The 24,248-nt window shown below is 32.2% G+C and overlaps 2 protein-coding genes across 4 annotated transcripts in view; both read left to right on the forward strand.

Annotated features, from left to right (window-relative positions):
* The window catches only part of LOC132714615 (uncharacterized), a 42,838-nt gene extending 27,451 nt beyond the window's left edge, over positions 1-15,387 (forward strand). For all 3 annotated transcript variants that reach the window (XM_060697510.1, XM_060697516.1, XM_060697523.1), the window contains 2 exons: positions 875-983; positions 15,057-15,387. In XM_060697510.1, the coding sequence (XP_060553493.1) occupies positions 875-983; positions 15,057-15,261 (314 nt within the window). In that variant the 3' untranslated portion in view covers positions 15,262-15,387. The remainder of the gene's footprint in view (positions 1-874; positions 984-15,056) is intronic.
* A 5,519-nt stretch (positions 15,388-20,906) lies between these two features.
* Positions 20,907-22,112, forward strand: LOC132714633 (uncharacterized). The gene is made up of 2 exons (XM_060697536.1): positions 20,907-20,922; positions 21,382-22,112. The coding sequence occupies exons 1-2, from the start codon at positions 20,907-20,909 to the stop codon at positions 22,110-22,112; spliced, it is 747 nt and encodes a 248-aa protein (XP_060553519.1).
* Positions 22,113-24,248: the final 2,136 nt, after the last annotated feature.

The raw sequence follows: 24,248 nt of genomic DNA on the forward strand, positions 1-24,248 counted from the left end.
GCTAGAACATAGATATTTGGCACGAAACATCATCAAAGGCATCTCATTCCATATTGTTTACATCCCCGAGGGACGGGCACTAATGGGTCATAGGCTTTTCTTCAATGTCGACATTTTTCTAAAGACGAAATGGGTTTTACAGTCCTTTGATTGGACACGGAAGTTAGTCATTACTTCTGATCGATTTTAAGGTTAAATGGTCAAAGGTCAAGTTCAAATTGGCGTTGACTTCTTAAACATCGTTAAACTCATTACCAAAGAGAACGTTGTACCATTTTGTCATCTAATGAGCGTACTTTGGTAAATTACCCCGTTGTTAATTTTTATTATAAAACAATTTCATAAAAAGGTAGGTTTTGTAAGAATTGTAGCTTTTTTCATTAGGAACACAAATGTTTATATATTCCAATTTTCATTGTTTACTTCTTCATAATAATAAACATTATGGAAATAAGTTTGATATTTTTCAAAATTCAATTATTTATCCGGTACACACAATATTTAAAATTTATAAAAAATCATTTTAATAATAATATGTAGACTATCATGTGATATATTCGTCTTTAAATAATTTCTTGCATCAGGAACACGCGATTGCCAAGAACAAAATATAGTTTTGTTTAGCTTGTTAAGCTAGCTGGATAATTTCCTTACATGGAAGAATCCAAAATATCTGATTTGAACCCACTGAGGTGAGAGGGAAGTTATTTGAAGTCAATAATCTTTACCACTTGACCACTGATGCACCGACGGCGCATTTATGTACATTTGTGAATACATTCGTAAATACAATAGGTGAATAATCATTAGTATCATAGTTTTTAAAGACACTTAAAACAGCAAATCTGCTTATGTAGAAATATTTTTATTTTAGAAACGCCAGAGACAAACACCAGAATGTTAAATGTGTTAGAAAACTTGCCAGCGGTTGACAAACATAACCTGTATACAGAGCTAAAACATGAGGTAGTTTTGGAATGCTGGTAAGTTCTTCATAAATATTTCACTTACGTTAAGTTATAAAGGGAACGAACGACAAAAATTATTATTATCAAGTAATAAAATGGTACTCAAAATGTTATTGTAGTTTTGCTTATCTTAAGGGGGAGAATCACGCCGTTCGTTACCCAAACAAACAAGATGGCGGATGCAGCCGAAAAGTATTTTTTTCCTTTTCCTCTCTGAAATTCGCAATGTTCTTGTGTAAAGGTATATATAGTAACCTTCTCCACATTTTTTCGGGCACACATGATTTTATTTCATGATGTTTCGTCCCGTACTTCTTTTGAAATGCGCGTCACAAGAATCAAAGCGAGAGAATTGTCCACCGGTTTGATCGTGATAACGTACGGCTTCTTCTCTAAAATTCACGGTTTCTTTTACATACATGTATATTAACTGAAACCACTGACTTAAAAAAGTTGTAATATGTCGTCATCTAAGCATCCATGCCCATTCTTTCTAGATTTACGTCTGTTAATATTAATATCGGGCATTTTCTGAAAATGATGACGTATGGCGCGAAAAAATATCAATGATAACGTACGGCGCATTTTCTATTTGTCCAATCAGCTGATAATGAATTATTTGTATGTAGGAAATGATAGATATCTGAAGAAAATGTTTGTCAGTTCAGAAAAGATAATTGAACAATGCTGCCCCTTTGGGTATAAATATCTTTCTACTTTCGTTCTATGCTCCAATCTAATTGCTTCCAAATCCGATATAACATAACATATGGGGCATTACAAGAAAGCTACATTTTGATATTGCATTTTCAAAACCTTTTGTTTCGCGATTTCGTCAAGACTTCAAGAATTATGCGTTTATCAAAAGCTTACACATTGTACATGTCAAGTTATGAGATATATTTTACGTGTTTTAATTTAATAAGTCAATCCATTTCTCAATATGTCTGTTTATAAACTTTATATTGGTTCCCTAAATGTACAGGGATTACGTGCGAAGCCCAAACGTGTACGGTTTTTAGAATGGGTAAATCAACAAAAATTAGATATCTCATTTCTCCAAGAAACTCACTTTACAAATGATATTTTGGAAGATGTTAAAACAGATTTTAAAGATTATCACTTTTACAATGCATTTGGACCTACGACTCACTCAAAATGTTGCACTTTATAAGTTCTGGGAGATTTGTGCTTTTAAATATTGACTTTTCGGGAACAGTTTCACTTTTGTTAACATATACGCACCAAATGACACACGTTGTAGAAATAACTTTTTCGAACTTATTAACAATAAGATTGAAGAAGAATCATTAGGCTTAAAAATAATGGGAGGTGACTTCAATGATGAACTCAACGAAACAGACAGGTATACTCATTCCAACTCGCGCACTAAAACATCAGAAAAGCTTAAAAATCTAATACATTCACATAGTCTATGCGATATATGGAAGCTTAAAAATATAAATATAATACAATTTACTTGGAAACGGACTAAATGCGCGGAAAAAAGTCGCATTGATGTTTGGCTTATTGAAAGAAGTATGTCACCTTTAACATGTTTAATCGTCAGCTACGACATAAGACCTGCACAAATAATGTACACTGACCACTTAGGTATTAGTCTAAAAGTAAATATTTCTAGTCACCGTGGTCCAGGTTATTGGAAGTTGAATAATTCTCATTTAGAAGATAATGAATATAAAAATCATATCATAAATACCATAAGTTCTGTTCAAAATGAATTCAAATCTCATGACATTGATCATAGGACAATGTGGGAAATATTAAAAAAACAGTATTAAAGAAAAAAGTATTTATTTCTCAAAACTGAAAGCTAAACATAATAGAAACCGATTAACGAGTTAGAAGAAAGACTTTCGCAGCTATACGAAGAATTTCATACGCATAATTCTCAAACAAATAAAAGATTTAAAAATCGAAATCGAGACGATATATATAAATAAAGCAAACGGTGCAAAAATACGCTCACGTGTACAGCTCATCGATGAAGGTGAGAAAAATACGAATTATTTACATTCGTTAAAAAAATCGAAACAAACGAAAAAAGCTCTCAACTCGTTAAAAATTGACGGAAAACAAATAACCAACTTTGAAGATGTAATGAACGAAGAGGTAAAATTTTACCAAACTTTATATACAAAAAAAAATGAAGACAGCGAGAATTAAGGGGATTTTTTCGATAACATTGTTTTTAAGAAAACGCTAAAAGACAAAGACTCGGAAGACTTAGAATGTTTAATAAATATAAATGAATGCGAAAGCGCACATCTTAGTATGAAAACCAACAAAAGTCCAGGTAATGACGGACTTACGTAAATTCTGGCATCACATAAAATTTTTATTAGTAAATTGTTATAACGAAATACACAAAGAAACGAACTTTCAGCTTCTCAGAAAATCGGTGTTATTTCACTATTGTACAAAAAGGAGACCCAGACAATATTGAAAACTGGCGTCAAATATCGTTGCTTAATAACGACTACAAAATTTTAACTCGAGTACTCGCGATAAGGTTACAAAAAATACTTCCGAAAATTATAGACAGCGATCAACAAGGTTACATAAAGAATTGTTTTATTGGTAATAACATACGACAAATATCAGACGTTATTGACTTTTGCGGAAAACATAACATTGATGGAAAACTTTTGTTTTTAGATTTTAGAAAGGCTTTCGATACGATCGAGTTTGACTTTCTAGTTAAAACCATTGAAAAGTTTCACTTTAAACCAATGTTTATTCTCTGGATCTTAACAAAGATATCTCGTCATGTATATTAAACAATGGTTTGATATAAAAAAAACTTCTCTCTATCACGTGGTCTCAGTAAGGGATGCGGAATTTTTTCGGTGCTTTTTATCATCGTTGCCGAGGTCCTAGCTAATTCAATTCGCCGAGGTCCTAGCTAATTCAATTCGAGAAAATAATGACATTAACGGAATCTCAATAAAAATTAACAATGAAACTTTTATTCTTAAAATGACACAACTAGCCGACGATACTGCAATGTTCTTAAAAAAGCAAAGAAGACATACAAAAAGCATGATCAACTGTTGGATTTTTTTGTAAACATTCTGGTCTACAACAAAATTTGCACATGAAAGAAGGTGTTAGATTAGGAAACAGCTTTGATAATTTAGAATTTACTAACATAAAATGGAGCGAAAAAGTAACAGCTTTAGACGTCTTTTTTGGCACAAAATGACACACGTTGTAGAAATAAAAAATCTTTATATTTTCATATTTGGATAAATCTGACATAATTTTTGTAAATGATATTATCGATGCAAATGGCGATATCAGTTAACATCTTATACTTTCAAAACTCAGAAATAAATCAAATTGGGTATCCGAAATTTATAGGCTACGTAAAGTTATACCGCAACTCTGGAAATTCATCTCAAAATCTGACGAATCAATCAAAACTAGGGTTAAAACTGACTTATCTCCTTTACTTTTAAAAGAATCGAAAAAGAGATTTATATCATACTTAGAAACAATAAAGCGGAAAAACCATACATTCATCGCCTATGGGAAATTTTATTTGAACATTACATTCCGTAGAATAAAATATATCTGAATATAAAATCAAGCATTGACAATAGATATATACAGTTCCGTTATAAACTCATTCATAACATAATACCGACAATGGATAACTTGTACATATGGAAATTAAAAATTGTCCGAAATGCGTTTTTATGCAATTGTTCTGATAGCACAGAACATTTCTTTATTCATTTTCAATCACTAGATGCTTTCTGAAAAAGAATTATTGAAACTTTTAAGTCGCTAGGAATCTGTAAACATATTTTCAATCTCAAAAATATTGTACTAGGTTATAGTTTCCAAAATACGCAGGAATCAAATCTTTGGCAAATTAATTTGATCTTTACAATTATTGGTTTAAGTATATACAAAGCTTATATGATGGGTAACCAACGCGCCGATACTATAAACATTGATGGAATCTTTCTACACGAACTTAACAATATGAAACTATAATAATATAATAAGAAATATAATTCTCATTTAATTAAACACTTTACAACAAACTTTTAATATTGTAAGACATGTTAAAAGATGAGTAAAATTATGTTGTAATAGTTTATTACAGCTATCAGGGTCTTTCAAATAACCCCCTGCAGCTATGTATACGTTTTTCTAAACTGTAATTCTTATATAATATCATACATGTATTTGATATGTTAAATGCACTAACTGTACAAGTATTATATGCAAATGGTCTTTGTGCAAATGTTCTTAATGTTTTAAATAAAAGATAAAAAAAAAATGCCAGTTCCTGGTCACAAGAAAATCAAAAGCAATGGATGGTGTGATATTCAGACTTAATTAACTTTACAAATGCTGCTGAAAAACAAACAAGAGTATTGTCAATTATTATTAATTAAATGATATTGTTTTCCATAAATGCTACAGACTGTAATAAAAGAAAAGAACATCACTTCTAACTGCAAACAGAACCATGGTGTATTCTTGTTCCAGGAAAATAATTATACTAAGTACTTCAGAGAGCTTCATTTGAACTGTGTTGGCAAATTCTTACTGCAAAGTATGAGCAAATTAGTTAAAGAATTCAACAGCATAATTTGTTTAAATACAAGAAACTAGAAACAGAGCATAATGAGTAAGCTGTAATTGTTTTTCAATAAAAAAGACTGAAAATTTTAACTTTTGAATGCATGTTCACTATTAGTAAGAATTTCAATTTTTTTAATTTTCTAGTGTAATATGTTTACAATAATATATATAGGAAATCTTAATATTTGAACCGCGTCAAACATAACGGAAGGTGATTGCGACCAGCTTACATCCAGATGAGCCTGTATTTATTCAATCTGGTCGTTCATTGAAAGAAAAGAAACATAACAGAGAATAATGAATGAGTAGGTTCTATAGACCCTTTCATTTAAGACCGTATTCAAGTTGTCGCCCTTGGATGACGTCATTGGGGGATACGGTGGACAATGCCGATACGATTAAGTACACTAATAGAGGGCTATAAATATCTTAATCCTTTCTCTTGTAAGATTGGCAGATTGAAATTGCCAAAATTTTGTGTAATTGAATAAGATATTTCATAAAAAGGATGGTGAAATGAATAAAAATGTTTACTATTATAAGTTTAATAGTAGACCATATTGCTGGGTGATCATGATTACCATTTTCGTTAGATTCTTAATAATGAAAATTTTACCAGGCAGTTAAATCGTACTTACTTGCTAATACCAGATATAGATAATGTATCATATGTCTCTGCTAATATACAATACCCAAAAGATATTTCGAGTTTCAAAAATGTAAGGATTCTGTTGTTTCGAAAAAACGGCGGCGTAATAATTAATTGCAAGATACTGGTTTATTAAAAATCATTTTGATTTAAGCATAAAAAACTAAGACAAAGAAAAGCAACAATATAAATATATGTAACTTCAAAAAAAAATGTAAAGGCATAAAAAGTAAAATTCTTTTGAATGTACATGAATGTATACTACATGTATTTGTGTCGGCAAAAAATGCACTCTCAAAAATCGTACATCACACCAATATATTTAAGCTGGTAAAGTAATTCATACTCTGCTTATCAAATATTTTAAAAAATCACCGATCGAGTATCAAATCAGTACGGAATTCCATAAACGACAGCCTAAAACTCACTGCCTACTTCTAACTGGACAGCCTGCTGCTCACTGTCTCCTGCTAACTGCTTATTGACAGTCTATGTCTATGTATGGATCAAATAGAAGTATTCCGAATGTACACACATGTGCATCCGCCATTTTGTTAAAAAAAGCTGCTGGGAAAACAATGGTAAGTAAATTAAAAAGGATTATTTTATAATTAAGCCTAATAATTTGTAATTTCGAATTCATTGCAATGACTTGTGTATGTCCCACCATTGCACACTACATTGATTATGTTATGAAATGGTTCCACGTGCCTCTTGCACAGGTGATTGATAAATTGTCAAATATAGGACTCATTTTAGGGTAAATCAACTTAATAATAACTTATTCACAAAGAATCTGTGTTCAACAATCAACATGGATGGGCTTGAGCCCACCACTATTCCTCGGTTGAGAGGCGGAGATCTGGACCATTATGTCAACACTTCCTTATTTTATTTAGAATTTCATAGTTTATTAAACTTTCATTTGACAATGTAATACATTTCTAGAAGAATATCTGTAATATACTGGTGAAATCACTGGTGAAATTTAGGCTAAACATTCTCTCATAATCAAAAATGTGTAAGTTCATTTACGAGATCATTTAGGTTCAGTTTTCATTGGCTGTTAGTTATAGCTTATAAATGTGTAATTCCAAATAAGATGTTATGTAATGCATTTTTGTTAAGTTGATTGCACTCTTGATAGTTTATGTTGCAAAGATATGTGCTTTGAAGGTTAATAATACAATTGTAGTATCAATTTTATTCTAGTACAGAGGATGATAAATCTGACAGAAACATTTCAATGGAGGAACAGCCTATACTTTCATTGACTTCACAGACAAGTAACAGAACCAATACACCTGTATGAAAATATTGAAATTACAGCGGAAGAGGAAAAGACTACATAAATGTATTGGATCTTAAAGGCGAGTTTAACTCGGCTTCCTTTTGAAAGCATAAACAAAGACAAACTTGGCTGTATTCAAAATGTTTTAAAAACCTTCAATTTTTCAAAGACATAAAGAGTGCAAACATGAAGTGATAACTTACAGTTTGGACCAGCTTATTCTACTTTTATGAAAAGCCATCGTTATTCTCTTGTTTAAATTCAAGTGTGCTATTGAAAAACTATGAGAAATAAATAGATTCTTAACTTTTTAAATTTACTTAAAAATTTCGGATAGACAAAATGGTCATGTTAATGTTACAATTTTCTTTTGACGTGTTTGTTTAAAATCCATCTTTTATATAATTTTTATAATTATCTTGTTAACAAACACACTTAAAAGTAAACTTTTAGGTTGGTTATTTTTTCTATTTCTTTTTGCAATTACCGCAAGTAAAACCAATGAGCAAATCTGCCTTCCTATTTGCTAGAATCATCCAATGAAAGTCATTACTATTTCTATCAGGGTTCTAGAGGTTTGACAAGTTCAATTTACAAAACAATGGTAAACAGTTTTAAGACATCGTGATAGTGTGGAGCTTCTATGATATAATATGAAGCATTTTTAAGTTACCTTTCTTACAACGTGTATATCACTTTACATTGCAGAGTATATTTACATTAATATAATTTCATAACAACTACATGTATATAATTCATAACAGAACTTTTAATTATAATTCTGCTTTTATATTAATTGCTTTCCCCGAAACTTTACAAATATTTTATATAGATTTTGATTTTTTACAGGCGTGTCATAATTTTTATTTTAAATAACGGTGTATACAAGAAAATATTAGCTTACTGGTCTCATTATTGAGACTAAACATACTTTTTATGTGGTGTTATAATCAATAAGTGTATTTTGTTTTCGTTTTAATTGTAAATAAAAAAGTTTTTTAAAAATAAAATATCATAATTTTCTTGTAATTTTGTTTATGTTTAGCTCCCCGGAAAACAAAATTATGAAAAAATGAATTGAAAATGGTTATATGTATGTTAACCATAAAACAAAGATTGTTTGTTGAATGTTGTAAAATGACCAATTTGAAAAAACAATATTTAATATTGTCCACATTTAACCAATTACTTCATGAGCATTTTGTGAAAAATGGCTGTTTTCATTGAAAAGTCTCCATTTACAAGTTCAAATTGCTATAAAACTATAAAAACTGCTTCAATACTAATCAAACTTGGCACAAATGTTGACTGGACCATTGCCTTTGTAACAACATGCCCAGGCTTAAATTTCATGTTACCATGGCAACGAGGGGACATCTCAAAATTGCCAAAAATCACTATTTTGTGTTGTTGATTTTATCCTTCAAAATTGATTTCAAAATGCTGCAACTTCTAAATGGATTGAGATAGAGTCAAACGATTTTCAGCGTTGGTTACATGTTACCTTATGATCGATTCGGGGGTCATTTTTAGCCTCTCAAAAGTCAAAAAAAAATTTGCGCCTCCTTCTGGCAACCCCCGGATGTATCTTTTGGTTGGGGGCCGCGCCGAAAATGTCGTCACTTTTTTAAACAGCATTTCACAAACTAAAAAAAGTGTTGGCCTAAATAAGGTATTTTTTCACCATTTGAGACAACAAAAAAGGCGTTAAAAGGCGATATATCAGGTAATGGGTTAAACAATGTCTTAGTCCATCAAATTTAAATGGATGTGATCGCGAAAAGTATGTATTAGGAAGATGAAGATTACGTTATATCATTAGCTCCATAAGAAATACATCTGAAGCTCCAATATCTGGCAAACTAACTGAATATATTTCTTCAAAACAGCTTTACAAGTTAACCTAAACACTCTTTTCTTAAGGCAATGAAATAAAAAGACGGCCGTACAGCAATATATTGATTAATCTGTTTCTACCATGTGGTTTTAATGCCTTTATCATAAAATAAAAAAACAGAATGTAACACAGGCAATACTGCAAAAACTAAGAAATTACATGCGGAAGGCATTACAGTGACTCAAATTTACCGCAGTTCATCATATCGATAAACAAATACTAACAACACTTTGTATTAATAATGCCCAAGTAACTCTTTCAATGATCTTTCAATGATTTTATTATGCATCGACTTTCCAATTATAACACAAAAATTGATATGTTACTCATCATGCTTTTTAACATCTACTAAAGTAACATTTTCTTGAGTCAAATCTAAGGCTTTGTAGAATTAAGGTATAAATGTACGGTCTACAATCACCAGAACAAGTATTAACTTTTTTAGATAGAAATAAACGGTTCCATGTATGATTTGGACCATGAAGTGTGTATACTCTCCCAGTACGTTTAACGTTTATCAGAATAAACTACTGGTAATTCGAGAAAATCTATATATCTATGTTTTGAGAACCATTACCTAGATTATTTTTTAACAAAACATAGCATTATTTTTTAAATGCGAGCTTAAAACTGGCCATTGTGATTTAAATGTAAAAACAAAGACGTTCATGACATTACAAGGCCTCCATTAAGCTCTATAGTTATAGGGTAGGGTCAATATCATTTAATGAACAAATATTATAATACACATGTTATATGGTAGATGTATCTAAGCTTGACCAGGGATATACATGTATAAATAATTAAGCAAGCAGTTATTTTTGGTAGCTCAAAATTACCGAACAAGATTTAATGACAGAAAAAATTGTTACAGCAATATTTGGTTAGTTTAACATTTCTATAAAGTTCACAGGTCTATGATTTGGAAAAGTTCCAGATGCCTGCAAAGATATATACTTATTTTTCTGCTTAGTAAAACGAGAATTATACATGTACATGTATAAATGTAACAAGTTCCAAGGTTTCAGTCAAAGTCTTCATAGATGATACTGAGTAATTCCTTGACCAATACTGTTTCAAACGGCCTCATTGTAACATATAAACACATTGAAAGAAGGACATAAAAAGTCAACATTAACTTTCAGGCAATTAATCGGGTATAAGACAGGTGTGGCAGTAGGCATATATCAATTAACAGTAAGCATTAAACAGTCGCTGTAAGCATTAAGCAGTTGAAAGTAAGCAGTTGACAGTAGGCAGTTGACAGTAAGCAGTTGACAGTAGGCAGTTGACAGTAAACAGTAGGCTGTCGTTTATGGAATTCCGTAAATCAGTAAGGCATGACCAATAAAGTCCCTAGGATGATCCATAAAAAAATTCGGATCATAAATATTTTGACAACTAGCAAAAGTGACGTAATCTGATGTAATGTTATAACTCTAAAAAATGCACCCTGGTGATTTATGATATTACAGCCAAGTGCCGCTTGTATGCACCCTGTTAATTAATATGTTACAGCCCAGTGGCGCTTAAATCTATTTATCTATGAAATAAGTTACAGGGGAAAAGGTCTTTATTCTTATAATGATAAGCATAGATTTTTAATTTCAAAATTATCTTATTATCGTCTGGTGCGAATCTTACATTATAAAAGTCATTGCCACATGGTTTTCGTTCTTTCCGGAATATTTATAAAATTATATCCTTCACTGATTCTTTGAAATATTTTTTTTGTACGGCATAATAAAAAAGAATCAGTAAGAATTGACAGAATGCATTCTGTTATTGTTCTATTAAAGCTTGAAAATCAATCATAAAAAGACATTGGCAATCTTATTTTCATGTTTGTCACAAACACGCCGGAATTTTCTAAATGACAGAAAGTAACACAGAAAACTAGAAAATGACCATTTAAATTTATAATAGGCAATTTCAGTGTGTATGGGTGTTTTAAAATATAAAAATTTGATTTAGTTACTAGCTTTTTATCCTGGCATTAATTAGAGAAAATCTAGATCTAATAAATATATTCACTTTTTTTCACTCCGTAGCGAGAATTAATCTCAAACTTTGTTTTTGTATTTTTTTTCTATTGTCTTGATATTGAATTTATGTATGCATGCGTAAATTTTTACATGTTATAATCATAATTGAACGGTCAGTATTTACGCATTTAACTTTCCAATAAGCTAACATTCTATGCGGCCTGCATAGTTTTATCCCCCATTTACGTCACATCCGGTAAGGGAAGTAACTCTTCCCTGACTGTTATCGCTTAAATGAAAGGGTCTATATTGAATTTATGAATGAGTTAAAAATAGTGTTATGCGAAAAAGTACAATAAATTTAGTAAATAAAAAAATTCCTATTTATTTGACGGGCGGTTAATACTGAAACGCTACCATTTAGCGTGACGTTGCGCCACTTTGACGCCAGATATTTGCACGACCTAGCCATACAGTTTTCCGGGTTATTGTAATGCCTAAATCGGCGGTCAGGCGGGCGGGCCGGCGGTGGTCAACTTTCGGTTTCCGCTCAATAACTTTAATTTGCTTTGGCCTATTGACACTTAACGTGGTGCGTAGGTAGCTTATATCAAGAGGCAGCGTGGGATTTCTACCCAGGTCAGTGGTCAAGGTCAAGGTCACTGATACTAAAAATAGAAATTCAGTTTCTGCTCAATAACTTGAGTTTGCTTTGGCCTATTGACACCAAACTTGTTGTATGGGTAGGTTATATCAGGAGGCGGCTTGGGATTGCTACCCAGGTGTCAGTGTCCAGGTCAAGGTCACTGATACTAAAAATAGAAATTCAGTTTCTGCTTAATAACTTGAGTTTGCTTTGGCCTATTGACACCACACTTGGTGTATGGGTATGTTATATCAAGAGGCAGCTTTGGAATGCTACCCAGGTTTCTGTGATCAAGGTTAATGTATTCAGTTTTCACGGAATAACTTGAGTTTGCTTTGACCTTTTGACACCAAACTTGCTGTGTGGCAGCTTTGGATTGCCACTTAGATATCTGGGAGGTCAAGGTCATTTGCTTACAATATAATTTTCAGCTTCTACTTAATAACTTCAGTGCATTTTGACCAATTAATTGCTGTCAAATCAAAACTTGGTCGTTGAAAACCTGGTTTTCGTCGCATTGCGGCGCTTTTTGTTTTATCTAATTTTACATGAAAGGAATCAAAACAATTACATGCAATTCATGAATTTGTCTATCATATTCTGGAGTTTTTTTTTCTTCAATAAACGCCATCACAAAAACAACCAATTTCTTTAAAAAAAATGTAGGTTTCAGCAATAAAAGAGTGACATTGAAATTTGCTTATTAAATTCTAGTGGTAAACATTTTACCGACTATGAAATATAAAGTTTCAAATCAGATTTGGATTTCGATGTTTTATCTATACCGGAAAACCCGTCTGAAACCTTTAAATGCGTTCATATGACGTCATTATCTTTAAGAAAGAATGGTTGTAAAAATTACTACGCTTTCACGAAAATAGTATTTACGAAGCATATGTAAGTGTTCATCCGTGCTGTTCTACAGAAATCAGAAACTTCGACGGGAGCGATTATGACAAATTAATTAAGTAGTAATAAATATATTAATTGACATTTTGCATTGGTTTTTACTTTTACATGTAGAGGATCTTTTTCGCAAGACGTGGATTTTATTCTGAACTGCATGTAAATCCATAAATTAATGTAGGTTGACCTTTTGACGTAATTTTAACTTAATTAACATTCAAAAGCATTTGCAAATTTATGCAAATGACTATTTTTACAAACGAAAAAAAGAAGACGACTATGAACGGAATTTGATATAGTATGACTTTTGTTCTTCCATGAAAATTAACACACATAATTTTGAAGAAATACAGCGTTTCCATGGGATAAAAAATCCCTCGGGCACCTGTGAAAGGGCTCTCGTTACAGCCCAATGCGCAAGTGCTCTCGGATCGGATCCGATACGAAAACACATGACAGATATTATTATGCAAACACTAAATGATATTCAGTTTCTTTATTTTGTTCTACACATCCTCTTATGTCTGGAAAGACCTGAACGATAAACATAACTTTTCTATTCAAAAACTGATATGTAGAAAATCCATCGAGCAGGAAAATGCGCCGTACGTTATCACTGATATTTCGTACGCCATACGTTTCCGGAAAATGTCCCGATATTGATATTTACGAATTTAACTCATTACAGGATTGGAGCAGTACCTCTAGTCGCTTGCAGAAATCATGGTCACAAAATAGACAAATGTCGTTTTTTTCGCTGATTTTTACATTTTTCATTCATTATCATACCTAAATCGGTGTGAAAAGATGAATTAGACCTATTAAAGTTCATTCCGTTGGGTAAAAAGGCAAGATTTTAGCATTTTATCATTCAAGCGCCGTGTCCGGTATATATCGGAATACGGTATTTAGTGTGGTGCTCCAATCCTTTTTGGCTTGCGGCTTTACTTGTCTATAAAGCAGCTATTTAAATGAAATAAGCAACTGCAAAAACTAATGACTCTTTCTGCGAAAAAAGTGAAAAATGAAATGTGCACACTTGTTTCCCTTCAGTATGATGGATAGATACTTTTATTTCCTCCACGTGGGAGAGCCAATGTTAGTATTTTTACGATTGGTTATTTTCTTTATTAGTTTTATACAATAGAGAAGAGTAGATTTTAAATCGTTTTTGACCAAAAAAATATTCGTTTTTACAAATTAAAAGTTGTTACTGTTATCGTCAGCATGTTCCGGTTCAGTTATAATCAGTGGACTTCTGGTCCTACTTTTGTCCAAATTTACATGCATAACACTAGTGGCACAAATGGGCACAGGTGCTTGTCCATTCTTGGGGTTACACTACCTACCCCTTTAAAAATGAACCTTTTTTTTTCGAAATAAAAATCCTTTATAAACCCTTTATGATATACAAATAATTTAAGAAAAATAGTGATAATAAATTGACCCTCTATACCTGTAAAAACATAGGTACCTTGTTTTTTACTGGTATATAAGGTCAATTTATTTTTTTTTAAAATTATTTCTTCATCATAAAGAGTTGATTTAGGAGGTTTTTCAAAAAAAATCATTTTTTAAAGGGATGGGATGATGGCACAATGGGCAAGCCTTTCCTTTTAAAAAGAAACTTTATTTAGTCTCACTCGATATTTACAGCGGTAATTTTACCCAGCATGGGCAGGAATGAATGCTTAGATGATGGCATATTACAACTTTTTAAAGTCAGAGGTTTCAGTTAATATACATATATGTAAAAGAAACAGTGAATTTTATAGAAGAAGCCGTACGTTACCACGTTAAAACCGGTGGAAAATTCTCTCGCTTCGAATCTGGTGACGCATATTTCAGAAGAAGTACGGGACATAACATCACGAAATAAAATCTTGTGGGCCCGATAAATTGTGAAGAAGGTTATTAAATGTACTTTACGCTAGAACATCACGAATTTCAGAAAAAAGGGAAAAACTTTCTTTTCGTCTGCATTCGCAATCTTGTTTGTTTGGGTAACGGACGGCGTGATTCTCCCCCGTGTTATCTATAAACACGATATTATAGCTAAGCAAGAAATTACCGTCTTAATCTTGTTTTTAGTCGATTGTTTAGAAATGAGAAACTTATTGAGAAAGAAGAATACGACAGAATAACTGCAAATCGAGCAGACAGGTCAGAGTTTATACGGATCGTGGAAAAGTCAGAGGCTGCATTCAGTATTGTCTGTCAGGTAAAATTATATGTTCATCAATATATTTTGTTACCTGTAATACCTTTCTCTAAGCACATAGTTCTCAGAAGTTAGTTCTTGCTATCACCATGCGTCCAGCGTGCGTCAATAAGGTATCAAAGAATGTCTTATCATACTCTACCGGGACTAAATGTATGTTTCTAATAAAATTCTTTATCGATAGGACAGCGTGCTTGACTATTCACAAATAAAATCCTGGGTCATTTAAGAATTACAAAGAGGAAGATTTACATAAATACAAAAGCAGAGAAAAAAGTAAGATGTTGCACAAACTTTTTAGCTAAGAATTTTCAAAGTTTAATAAGGCCATAATTCACTTAAAATCCAGGAGGATTTGGCTATTTGGCTATGGATAGTGACCTTCAATTATAATCCCACACACATGTATTAAGTTAACACGTGTTGTTGTTTAGAAGAATAATTTTACACACAACACTTCAACAAAGAATTTTCAAAATTCAAATAGATTCATAATTCTGTCAAAATTCATGCACAATTCATGCTTCAATACTGACCTCTGGTTATGATCCAGAAGTGATTGATGCTGCATGCTAAATGTTTACCAATAATCTTCTAAGTACGAAGAGATTTATTATTCTGTCAAAATCCATACTTCAATTAAGGACCTTGGAAAAAGACCTCCAATTATGATCCCCAGATGTGTATTAAGTTTCATGTTAAAGTACCACCATTACATTTGCAAATTGTTTTTGCATGCAAAACAACAAGTTCAAAAAGGGTCATAATTCTGACAAAATCCATGCTAGAGTTATTGGCCCTAGAGAATGACCACCAATTATAATATCCACGACATGTATAAACTTGCATGTGAATATCTTTGGTAGATTTGAAGATTGATGTTGCCCCATGAATTTTTAAGTTGAAAAAGTACCATAATTTAGTCAAAATCCATACCAGGACAGTGAATCCTGTTATTTTCGCTATAAACCGTATTGGAAATTCTGAATTAAAAATAATATTTGGTTTACTTCAGACAAATACTATATTGGAAGCCTGTTAACATTTAGTAACATGTTAGCTTCGGATGTAAAAGATCCAAAGTTATTATCACGCAGGGAACAATTGTTGCAATTTTAGGCAAAAAAAATGCAAAACGCGGTTGTGGCACAAAGACTAATCGAATAGTGGGATTTTCTGATATTTTTGAATTAAGTGTCTTTGCTATTTAGATAGGTATGGACTGATTTCTATTGGTGACAACAAGGAACATATGTCTTTACATCAGTATATGAAGTAACAAGCAAATATCTTTAGTGGTTGATGAAATAAAACGTTGAAAGCAAAAATTGAACTAAAGCGTTCCGCCGACGCTCCGGTGTGAAGAATAGCTCATTTTTATTTTGAATAGTCGAGCTAAAAAGAATAACTTATAGGAAAAAAAACTAATAAGAAGTTTATTACACCCACGAAAGATTTGCTTTTGAGTCCTACTTAGGAGACATAAATAAAGCCTAATTAGGAGTTTACACGCGTAAAATGGTGGCGAAGGAATGGTCAGCTGTGCACTGAACACTTTTAGAATAACCAAAAAATTGCTGTTATGTTTTATTACAATGCAACACAAAAACAAAGCGTTTTGTCTCATGTGGAACAGTTTCCCTTTAGTTAACCTTTGCTCTTTATAAATAAAACGTGTTTACGCATGATTTAATTTTAGCCCGAATCCACGATATTTAATCTCGGTAAACTACAGCTAGTTGCACAGTACGGAGATGAGAAATATTGTCTTTCCATTTGAGGAAAATGTTAATAAAAATGTTTTGCAACAAAGCAAGAAATTTTGAATTGGTCCTGAAGTGTAAAGCTGGTGAATGTTAATGTTTTATATATTTATGTTTTTATTGAAGACTTGCAAATTTTCGTAAAACCAATAAACCAGCATTGTGTCACTGCGCATATAAACTCTAATGATAACAAGTTTTCCATTAACATACGAAGTTCGGAAATAAGAAGAAAATTGTCATGCAATACCTTAACATACAATTGCATAAAACAGATTTAAAAACTAAGAATTGTGATATATTTCTATAATAATTGAAGCAAAAACGTTTACATTGCTTAAAAGTATTGCTTTTAAGTCTTTAAAAACTGGTCATCTCGATAGGAAATGCACAAATATCCTTTCTGAATTTCTGTGCTTATGTATATATTTTGTCCATAGAAACAGATATTATTCCACGATGATGGTAAATTTTAAACGTTCAACATCAATATAAACAAATCAAAAGGCGAAATAAACATCAAGATAATCGCCGTTTTACTCCATCGACAAATTCGAAATTGGCAGTTTTTGCCGTATTCAAATTTGGATTTTAAAAGCATTTTAGCTTGACAAGGAAAATCTTTTAACAATAGTAAAATTAAATTCAGAGTTGCATGTACCCATTCGTACATAACTTTTTATTTTTACCATACTGTATAGATATATTTTCCTATTTAACCATATTTTTTCAACAGTAATATTTCAATGAGTCCAAAGGTAATTATGGTGATTATCAATTTATGTATACCTTGTTTATTTTATCTCTAAGAAAGCCATCACTAACAAAACTTGGTAAATATTCAGTGTAGTAGTTCTTGTACATAAAAATAGTTCTCTGCTTTTGATAAGAAAGACAGCAAGTCTAGGTAACAACTTTTGACAGCATGTACGAGGGGTTATCCAAAAATTCGTGGACTTTCTCTGTTGCGTAAATTATATTTGAGATATTAATTTGAAATTCCTACTGCTTAGAAGAATAAATAACAAATAAACTCAATAAATTCATTTGAGTAGCTTCTTACATTACAACAATAGTTAATTTTACATAAACACATGTTGGCGACAGCGGTGCACTTCCAAAAATTAGTGACGTCAACGTCATAATATTAACGTACAACTTGTGTCACAACGTTACGCAGTCAATGACGGTTACTGCTTCTCAAAGTAATGTCCATCACTAAATTTTTTGTGCCACTTTAACACTAATTATCGTGAAATTTTCTTTTGTCTATTCGTCTGCTGATATTGATTAAATGTTTTTGTAGGTGTCATTTCCAAATTACAACAAAAAATTATGTTTGTTTATGATCGTGCGGTTTTCTTATTACCGCGTGTCCGTCATTTTCCCGTTGTTAACAATTAAGGCGTCAGGCGTTTCTAGCGATATCAACAAAAATAAACGGAATTGACGTCCATTATTTTAAAGAATTACTTAAATGACATCATAGAAGAAACATGCGATGTTGAGCGGATTTTCTACGTTATTTTTTAGTTTTTTAGCAAGAAATATACGATGACTTACTGCGCTTTTCTACCGTGCGCCGGGTGCAGTGTATGTGCTTATTTAAAAGCAATATAAAATCATTATTTATTGACACAATTAACTGTTCCTTTCGAAATGTGTTGATAATATTCTACAATGTATGCTGATAAAATTGTATTACAATACACGTTGACGTTCAAGAGATATTTAAAAAGTCCACGAATTTTTGGATAACCCCTCGTATATACAGATTTTAGAACTGGCATTGATTTAGTGAAATGCATAAAAAGGAGTTCGCTGAAGACCATAACCTACTGAAGACCTTAACCTACGCCAGTTTACATATGTTTAATTCACATTCTATGACTCAAAATACCCCCCAATGGAGGTACACATAGATGCTCGGATACACTTAATATTTATTTCAACATTAAAATGGGATCAACCCACAATATTTGGATTATACAACGAAATTATCAATAGTAAACTTTGTATAGTTCCGGATCCGTTGTTTACTTGGTCAAAACTTTGTTGTTGTTTTTTCTTCCACCAAATTAAGTCCTTCAAAGAAAGAAGGCACATGCTAACTGTTCCAGCATCGCATTCTAGTACTGACTGCTTAATGCAAAATAAATGAGTACGTATACTTCTAATATATATACTTCATATATATACCATTGTGACGTCTAAAACAACTAGTCTACAATTAGACGTGGTTTGTGTCCTTATATATGGGAAACATTCCCTTATGGTAATTCACCAACTTTTTGGCATATCATTATGCTCATCAGTATAATGACGTTCTACCAACGTTGTTACATTGATATAATATATCCTAACCACTTTTGCATTACTTGTATATCCTGTGCTACAGAATACGTTTTAAGAAAATCAGAGAATATTCAAATTCAACTGTAATGTAGTTGATGTATTTGACATATATAACAGTTTTATTTAATTGATATATTTTTGTTAACAGTAAGAGTTGCCTCTCTTTATTTTCTGCTCTCGTAAAAATTGGCTCCGTCTATTTCCATGATAATGCCATATATGGAAGTTGCAAAATCGTTTACAAACGTTAATTGTGTTAGAATGTAAAAGGAAAGTGTGGTGTTGTCGACCTGAGAGTGTTAACTGATGCACTTACACACTCAACGTCATGATAAAACATGTTGTGTACGTTCTATCGTCAACATTTCTACATGTCGCAAATTTGAAGTTATACATTTCAATTTTTCTAAGTTGCATGTTAACAGCTTCTTTTTTTATCAAATCGAGATAATCAAAACGCCTAATACCAGTGCAGTATGTAACTCTCGGATCGACAGTTATATTTTCTTACTTATCTGTTTAGTAAAATCCAACTATGCATTGTCAAATTTCAAAGGCTGTATTTTTGGCAACGAATAGCCTCCAAATTTGGTAAGGTATTATATGTATAACTGGCCATGTTTCAGACGTCATTTAAAACTTAAAGTTTATAATACAATGTATATAACTTTATTATTGTCTTGGCACACTTAAAATAATAAAAGTTTACCATCTTGTTTGAAAAATGTTGAGTAGACGATTTACGACTATATAATGTTTTATATGAGTTACATAGAATAACAAATATGTTTTCATCAGGTTCATCTTTTACTTTAAAAGTGGTAAAAACACTCATTATTTTTAAACGAAAAGACACAAAACCAAAGAAAAGCATATCTGGAAAAAACAATTTAATTTAAACAGGTATATGTAAGATTTAACCCCAAAAAAATGAAATGGGCAGGGTGCACCCTAAATATTTTCACACTGATTTTGCAATTTCCAAAACATAGCTTGTGGTTTTTCGAAGGTGACGTTCTTGCAATTCTGAGCTAATGAACCAATACTCATAAATCTGTTTTAATTTTGATAATAAAAATTGTCAGTTAGACTTGTTTAAAGTTTTCAAAACAAAAATCAATATTTTTTAAAAAATTTATTTTTTCTTTTAAAAATTTCCCTTACAGATTTTAAAATACCCAATTTCCGGGGAAAGAGGAATTTCTTGAGCCTTTACATTTGGGAAATTTGGGAAAGTATTCGGTGAGTTCGGGGGAAACCTGTTTTCAAGGTTTTAAATTCAAAAAAAAAAATAACGCCTTTAAAAGGGTTGAAATTTCCCTGATTACCCGCTGTATGTACCATATCTCAGGTGTTGTAAAAATTGGAAAAATTTCACCCCTTTTTTAAAATTTCAGTTGTTATTTAAGTGCCGGGGCACTTAATTTAAAAGCTTCATTTTCAACTAACACATTGAACAAACTCGGTCAACCCGGCCCGCCCTTTTGGCGTTTTTAGAGGTTTCATTTTATTCTGTATTTCATGACATTTGACCCCTCAAAAGTTTCATTAAGTTGAATTCCGCCAATTGCTCTTTCATTTGAGAATTATTCGCCACTTATCATGGAATTGCGGGAACGTAAAAAACATGAAATGAAAGACATCAATGTAATATACTCTAGGTACATTCTGCGAGTGGATAAAAAAGGGCTTTATAAAGTAATATAACATGAAACGAACAGGAGTTACAAATACTATATGGCGTTTTTTATGCAAAGGGGAAACAGCTTTCTTTGTTTCCTTACCTAATGCAGAAGTGAAATATCCTACTTAGCACAACTATGATCAACAGTTATAACTGTTATAGCTTACGTCTATTGGACTTTCTTAATCGCATATGTGCAAAGGAAGCACCAACTTTATGATAACAATTACAGAGCAGGCAAAGCAAATGCCGGACAATTATTATGAAAAATTGCCAACAAAAGCACAACTCTTATATGTAAATTTATTTTATTGCATATCATATTTGTTTGCTTTTTAAGATATTATGGATGAAAATAGATTTCTTAATATAACAACAAATGTTTTATTACAGTTCGATCATGTGACTTCCTTGCAAAGTTTGATGCTTTGAGGGCGCTGGATAATGCAATACGTGAAAGAAGTATTTGCGTGTCGGCTTTTGTGGATTCTTGCAGAGCCGGGGGCCAAGAGCTGGATGAAAGAAGAAAAAATGTAAACAAAAGGGTCATACAAACCTCGGCAGCCGGCATTGGATCTGGGGGTTTGATCATTTTAGGAATCATACTTACTCCCATTAGTTTTGGTGCATCGTTAGTTGTAAGTTTCGCTGGAGCGGCTGTTGGTGTTGTTACTGGGGGTACAGCAGCAGGTGTAAGGACACATGAAGCTGTGAAACAGAACTCTAAAATTACTGACATCAAGGCGGAACAAGAAGTTTTTCAGTCAAAGGAACAGAGAGTAGCTTCAATGCTTAAAAAGGTTGATGAGTATTTCACAACAGAGATTGCAAATTCTAGCACTACGGACGCTGAATGTCCCGGAATAAGCAGACGCGGTTTTCTTGCTATTGGATCAGCTTTACGAGCTGGTAAGGGTGTAGCCGGTATAATTATTGCAGCAGTTCGGGTAGGGACAACAGCCGCAACTATAGCAGCATCAGTTCTTGGACCTGTTTCCATAGTGGCCGATGTTGCATTTCTAGCAGAAGCAGCACATAATAAACGCAAAGGGGATAAAACAAACGCTGGTGAAATGTTGCAGGAGATGGCTGAAACAGTTGATGTAAAGTGTGAAAAATGTTAAAATATTTTAACATCATGCTGCGGGGGGAATTGCAAAGGGAAAAAGAAGATTATTCGGGTTGGGGTAGGAAGATAAATCCCTATATTTCAGAAAAAAAGCTGGGAAAGTTCTGAATATCATTTTTCCAAAATGTTTTTCTTTACATTCCTATAAAGGTTTTTATTTCTCTAGGGCAAATACTTTTTGAGCTACATGGACAGAATTCAAAAAAAGGAAAAATTTTTTCCTTAGTCAAGGGGAAAAAAACTCTGGAAAAAAGCGAGTTTTCTCCAAAACAAAACAAAAGGTTTCAAACCCTCACATTTCTTTTTTTAACAATTTTCCCGTAAAAGTGTCATTTAAATAAAGAGTTCTTTTCCGTGACACAAGTTGAAAATTGAAAACAAAAAACCTAAGTCGGGATAATAACTCTCTACAAATTCTGATTAAATTCACACACCAACACGCAGGTGCACAGCTAAACTATGCTGACCAACATTTCCTGTAATGTGTCATGACTCTAGGTCAAATTACTTTTTGAGCTTTGTGCGAACACAACATGGAAACGGACGGACGGAAGTACGGACGAACAAGGGTTAATCTACATCGCCAATTTTTAGATTGTAAAATTTTAAAAAGTATTTGTACTGGTACTTTGATTACATCTTTGATCTTACGCGACCCATTATTTTATCATATTTTTTATTAACGAAAAGTGCATCAAATTAACAAGGGAAGCAGGTGCGTACTCAATGAGATGACTCCTTAATACATCTTTTTGTTAAGATTAAATACATGTCATCGTTGTGAGCTACGTCGGGTGTTTCTTTAAAATTGCAATCAGACTCCCGTTATAACATGGGCAAAAGAGTGAAAAATAGCCGATTTTATGCTATAATCTTGGTTGTCGCCCTTTCTAATGTAAAGGTAATGTAAATACATTTCTGTCATTCAGTTTAACCCTTTAATTAACTTAAAAAACAAGATAACACAAATTGATTATGAGAAAATGTTGTTTTATTCATGTTTATATTGATAAATGCTCTTTATATTTCTTTGAGAGAATAATGTTTAGTGCCTGATTTTTTGATAAACTTGTGTGCTTGAAAAAACGATTCTGATGACACTCACTCGTTGATCTTTTTTCTACCGTCAATCTGAATAATTCTAGGCATTTCTGAGGTTTATGTTTTGTCTTTGGTAGAGTAATTTAATGGTTTTTTTTCTTGAGTTAGTATATCTCGATGTTAAGCCTTGTTAAATCATTTAAAATTCGAAATTTCGTTCGGTTCTAAGCATTTGTATTTCCCAAGTTGTTGGCCCCGGAAAAATAAAACGCATACGTAAAACATGTAGAATTGGATAAATACCGTCCAAGCACAAGGATTTAATGTATGTGTTTTGTATTAAATCTGTTTAAAATTTATGCTATAATAGCGTCAAATCACGTTTATAACGTCTGCAGAGTCCCTCGGAACTGTTGGAGCCCTCGCCCTACCGGGCTCGGGCACCAACCGTTCCTCGGGACAATGCAGACGTTATAACACGGAAAAACGTGCGTTAACCGTAAACGTATTTCCATGTACACAAAATGATTCAAGTTGTTAATCAGTTCATGTTTCTGTTTTTTATATGTTTTTTATGATTTTATATATATATATATATATAATATATATATATATATATTTGTTGAACTTTTGTAGATAACTAGACTTTAGAAATATCTGATTAGGCATTCGCTCGGTGTACGTTACATTTGCTAGCATTTTATCAAATTAATTTCAGTTATGCCCGTTTTTTCATCAGTGTAATGAAATGAATCTTTTTAAAAATTGTTTCATTTGTTTTTCATGAAAAACATCCATGTTTAAGAGTGTAAGGGAAATTTAGCAGTGTAACCAGGATCATCATTCTTTAAAAGGACATTTGGGAGTTATGGTAATTTGTCACACAAACTTATATGTACTTAAATGTATTCTAAGAATGCGTTGGTAAAAGGAAACTACTTGTCTTGAATTGTGTTTGCTTTTTTGTGTTACGCTTTTTACAGACTGGTGTAAATACTTTCTAATGAATAAACACTTTAAAACATTATTTTTTCTTTGTTATTGAGCAATATAATTTTGCCATTCATATTTGTAACCGTCGGAGTAGTAC

This window comes from Ruditapes philippinarum, unplaced genomic scaffold (genome assembly GCF_026571515.1).
Source record: "Ruditapes philippinarum isolate M1 unplaced genomic scaffold, ASM2657151v2 ctg3362_1_1_1_1, whole genome shotgun sequence".
NCBI lineage: Eukaryota > Metazoa > Mollusca > Bivalvia > Venerida > Veneridae > Ruditapes > Ruditapes philippinarum.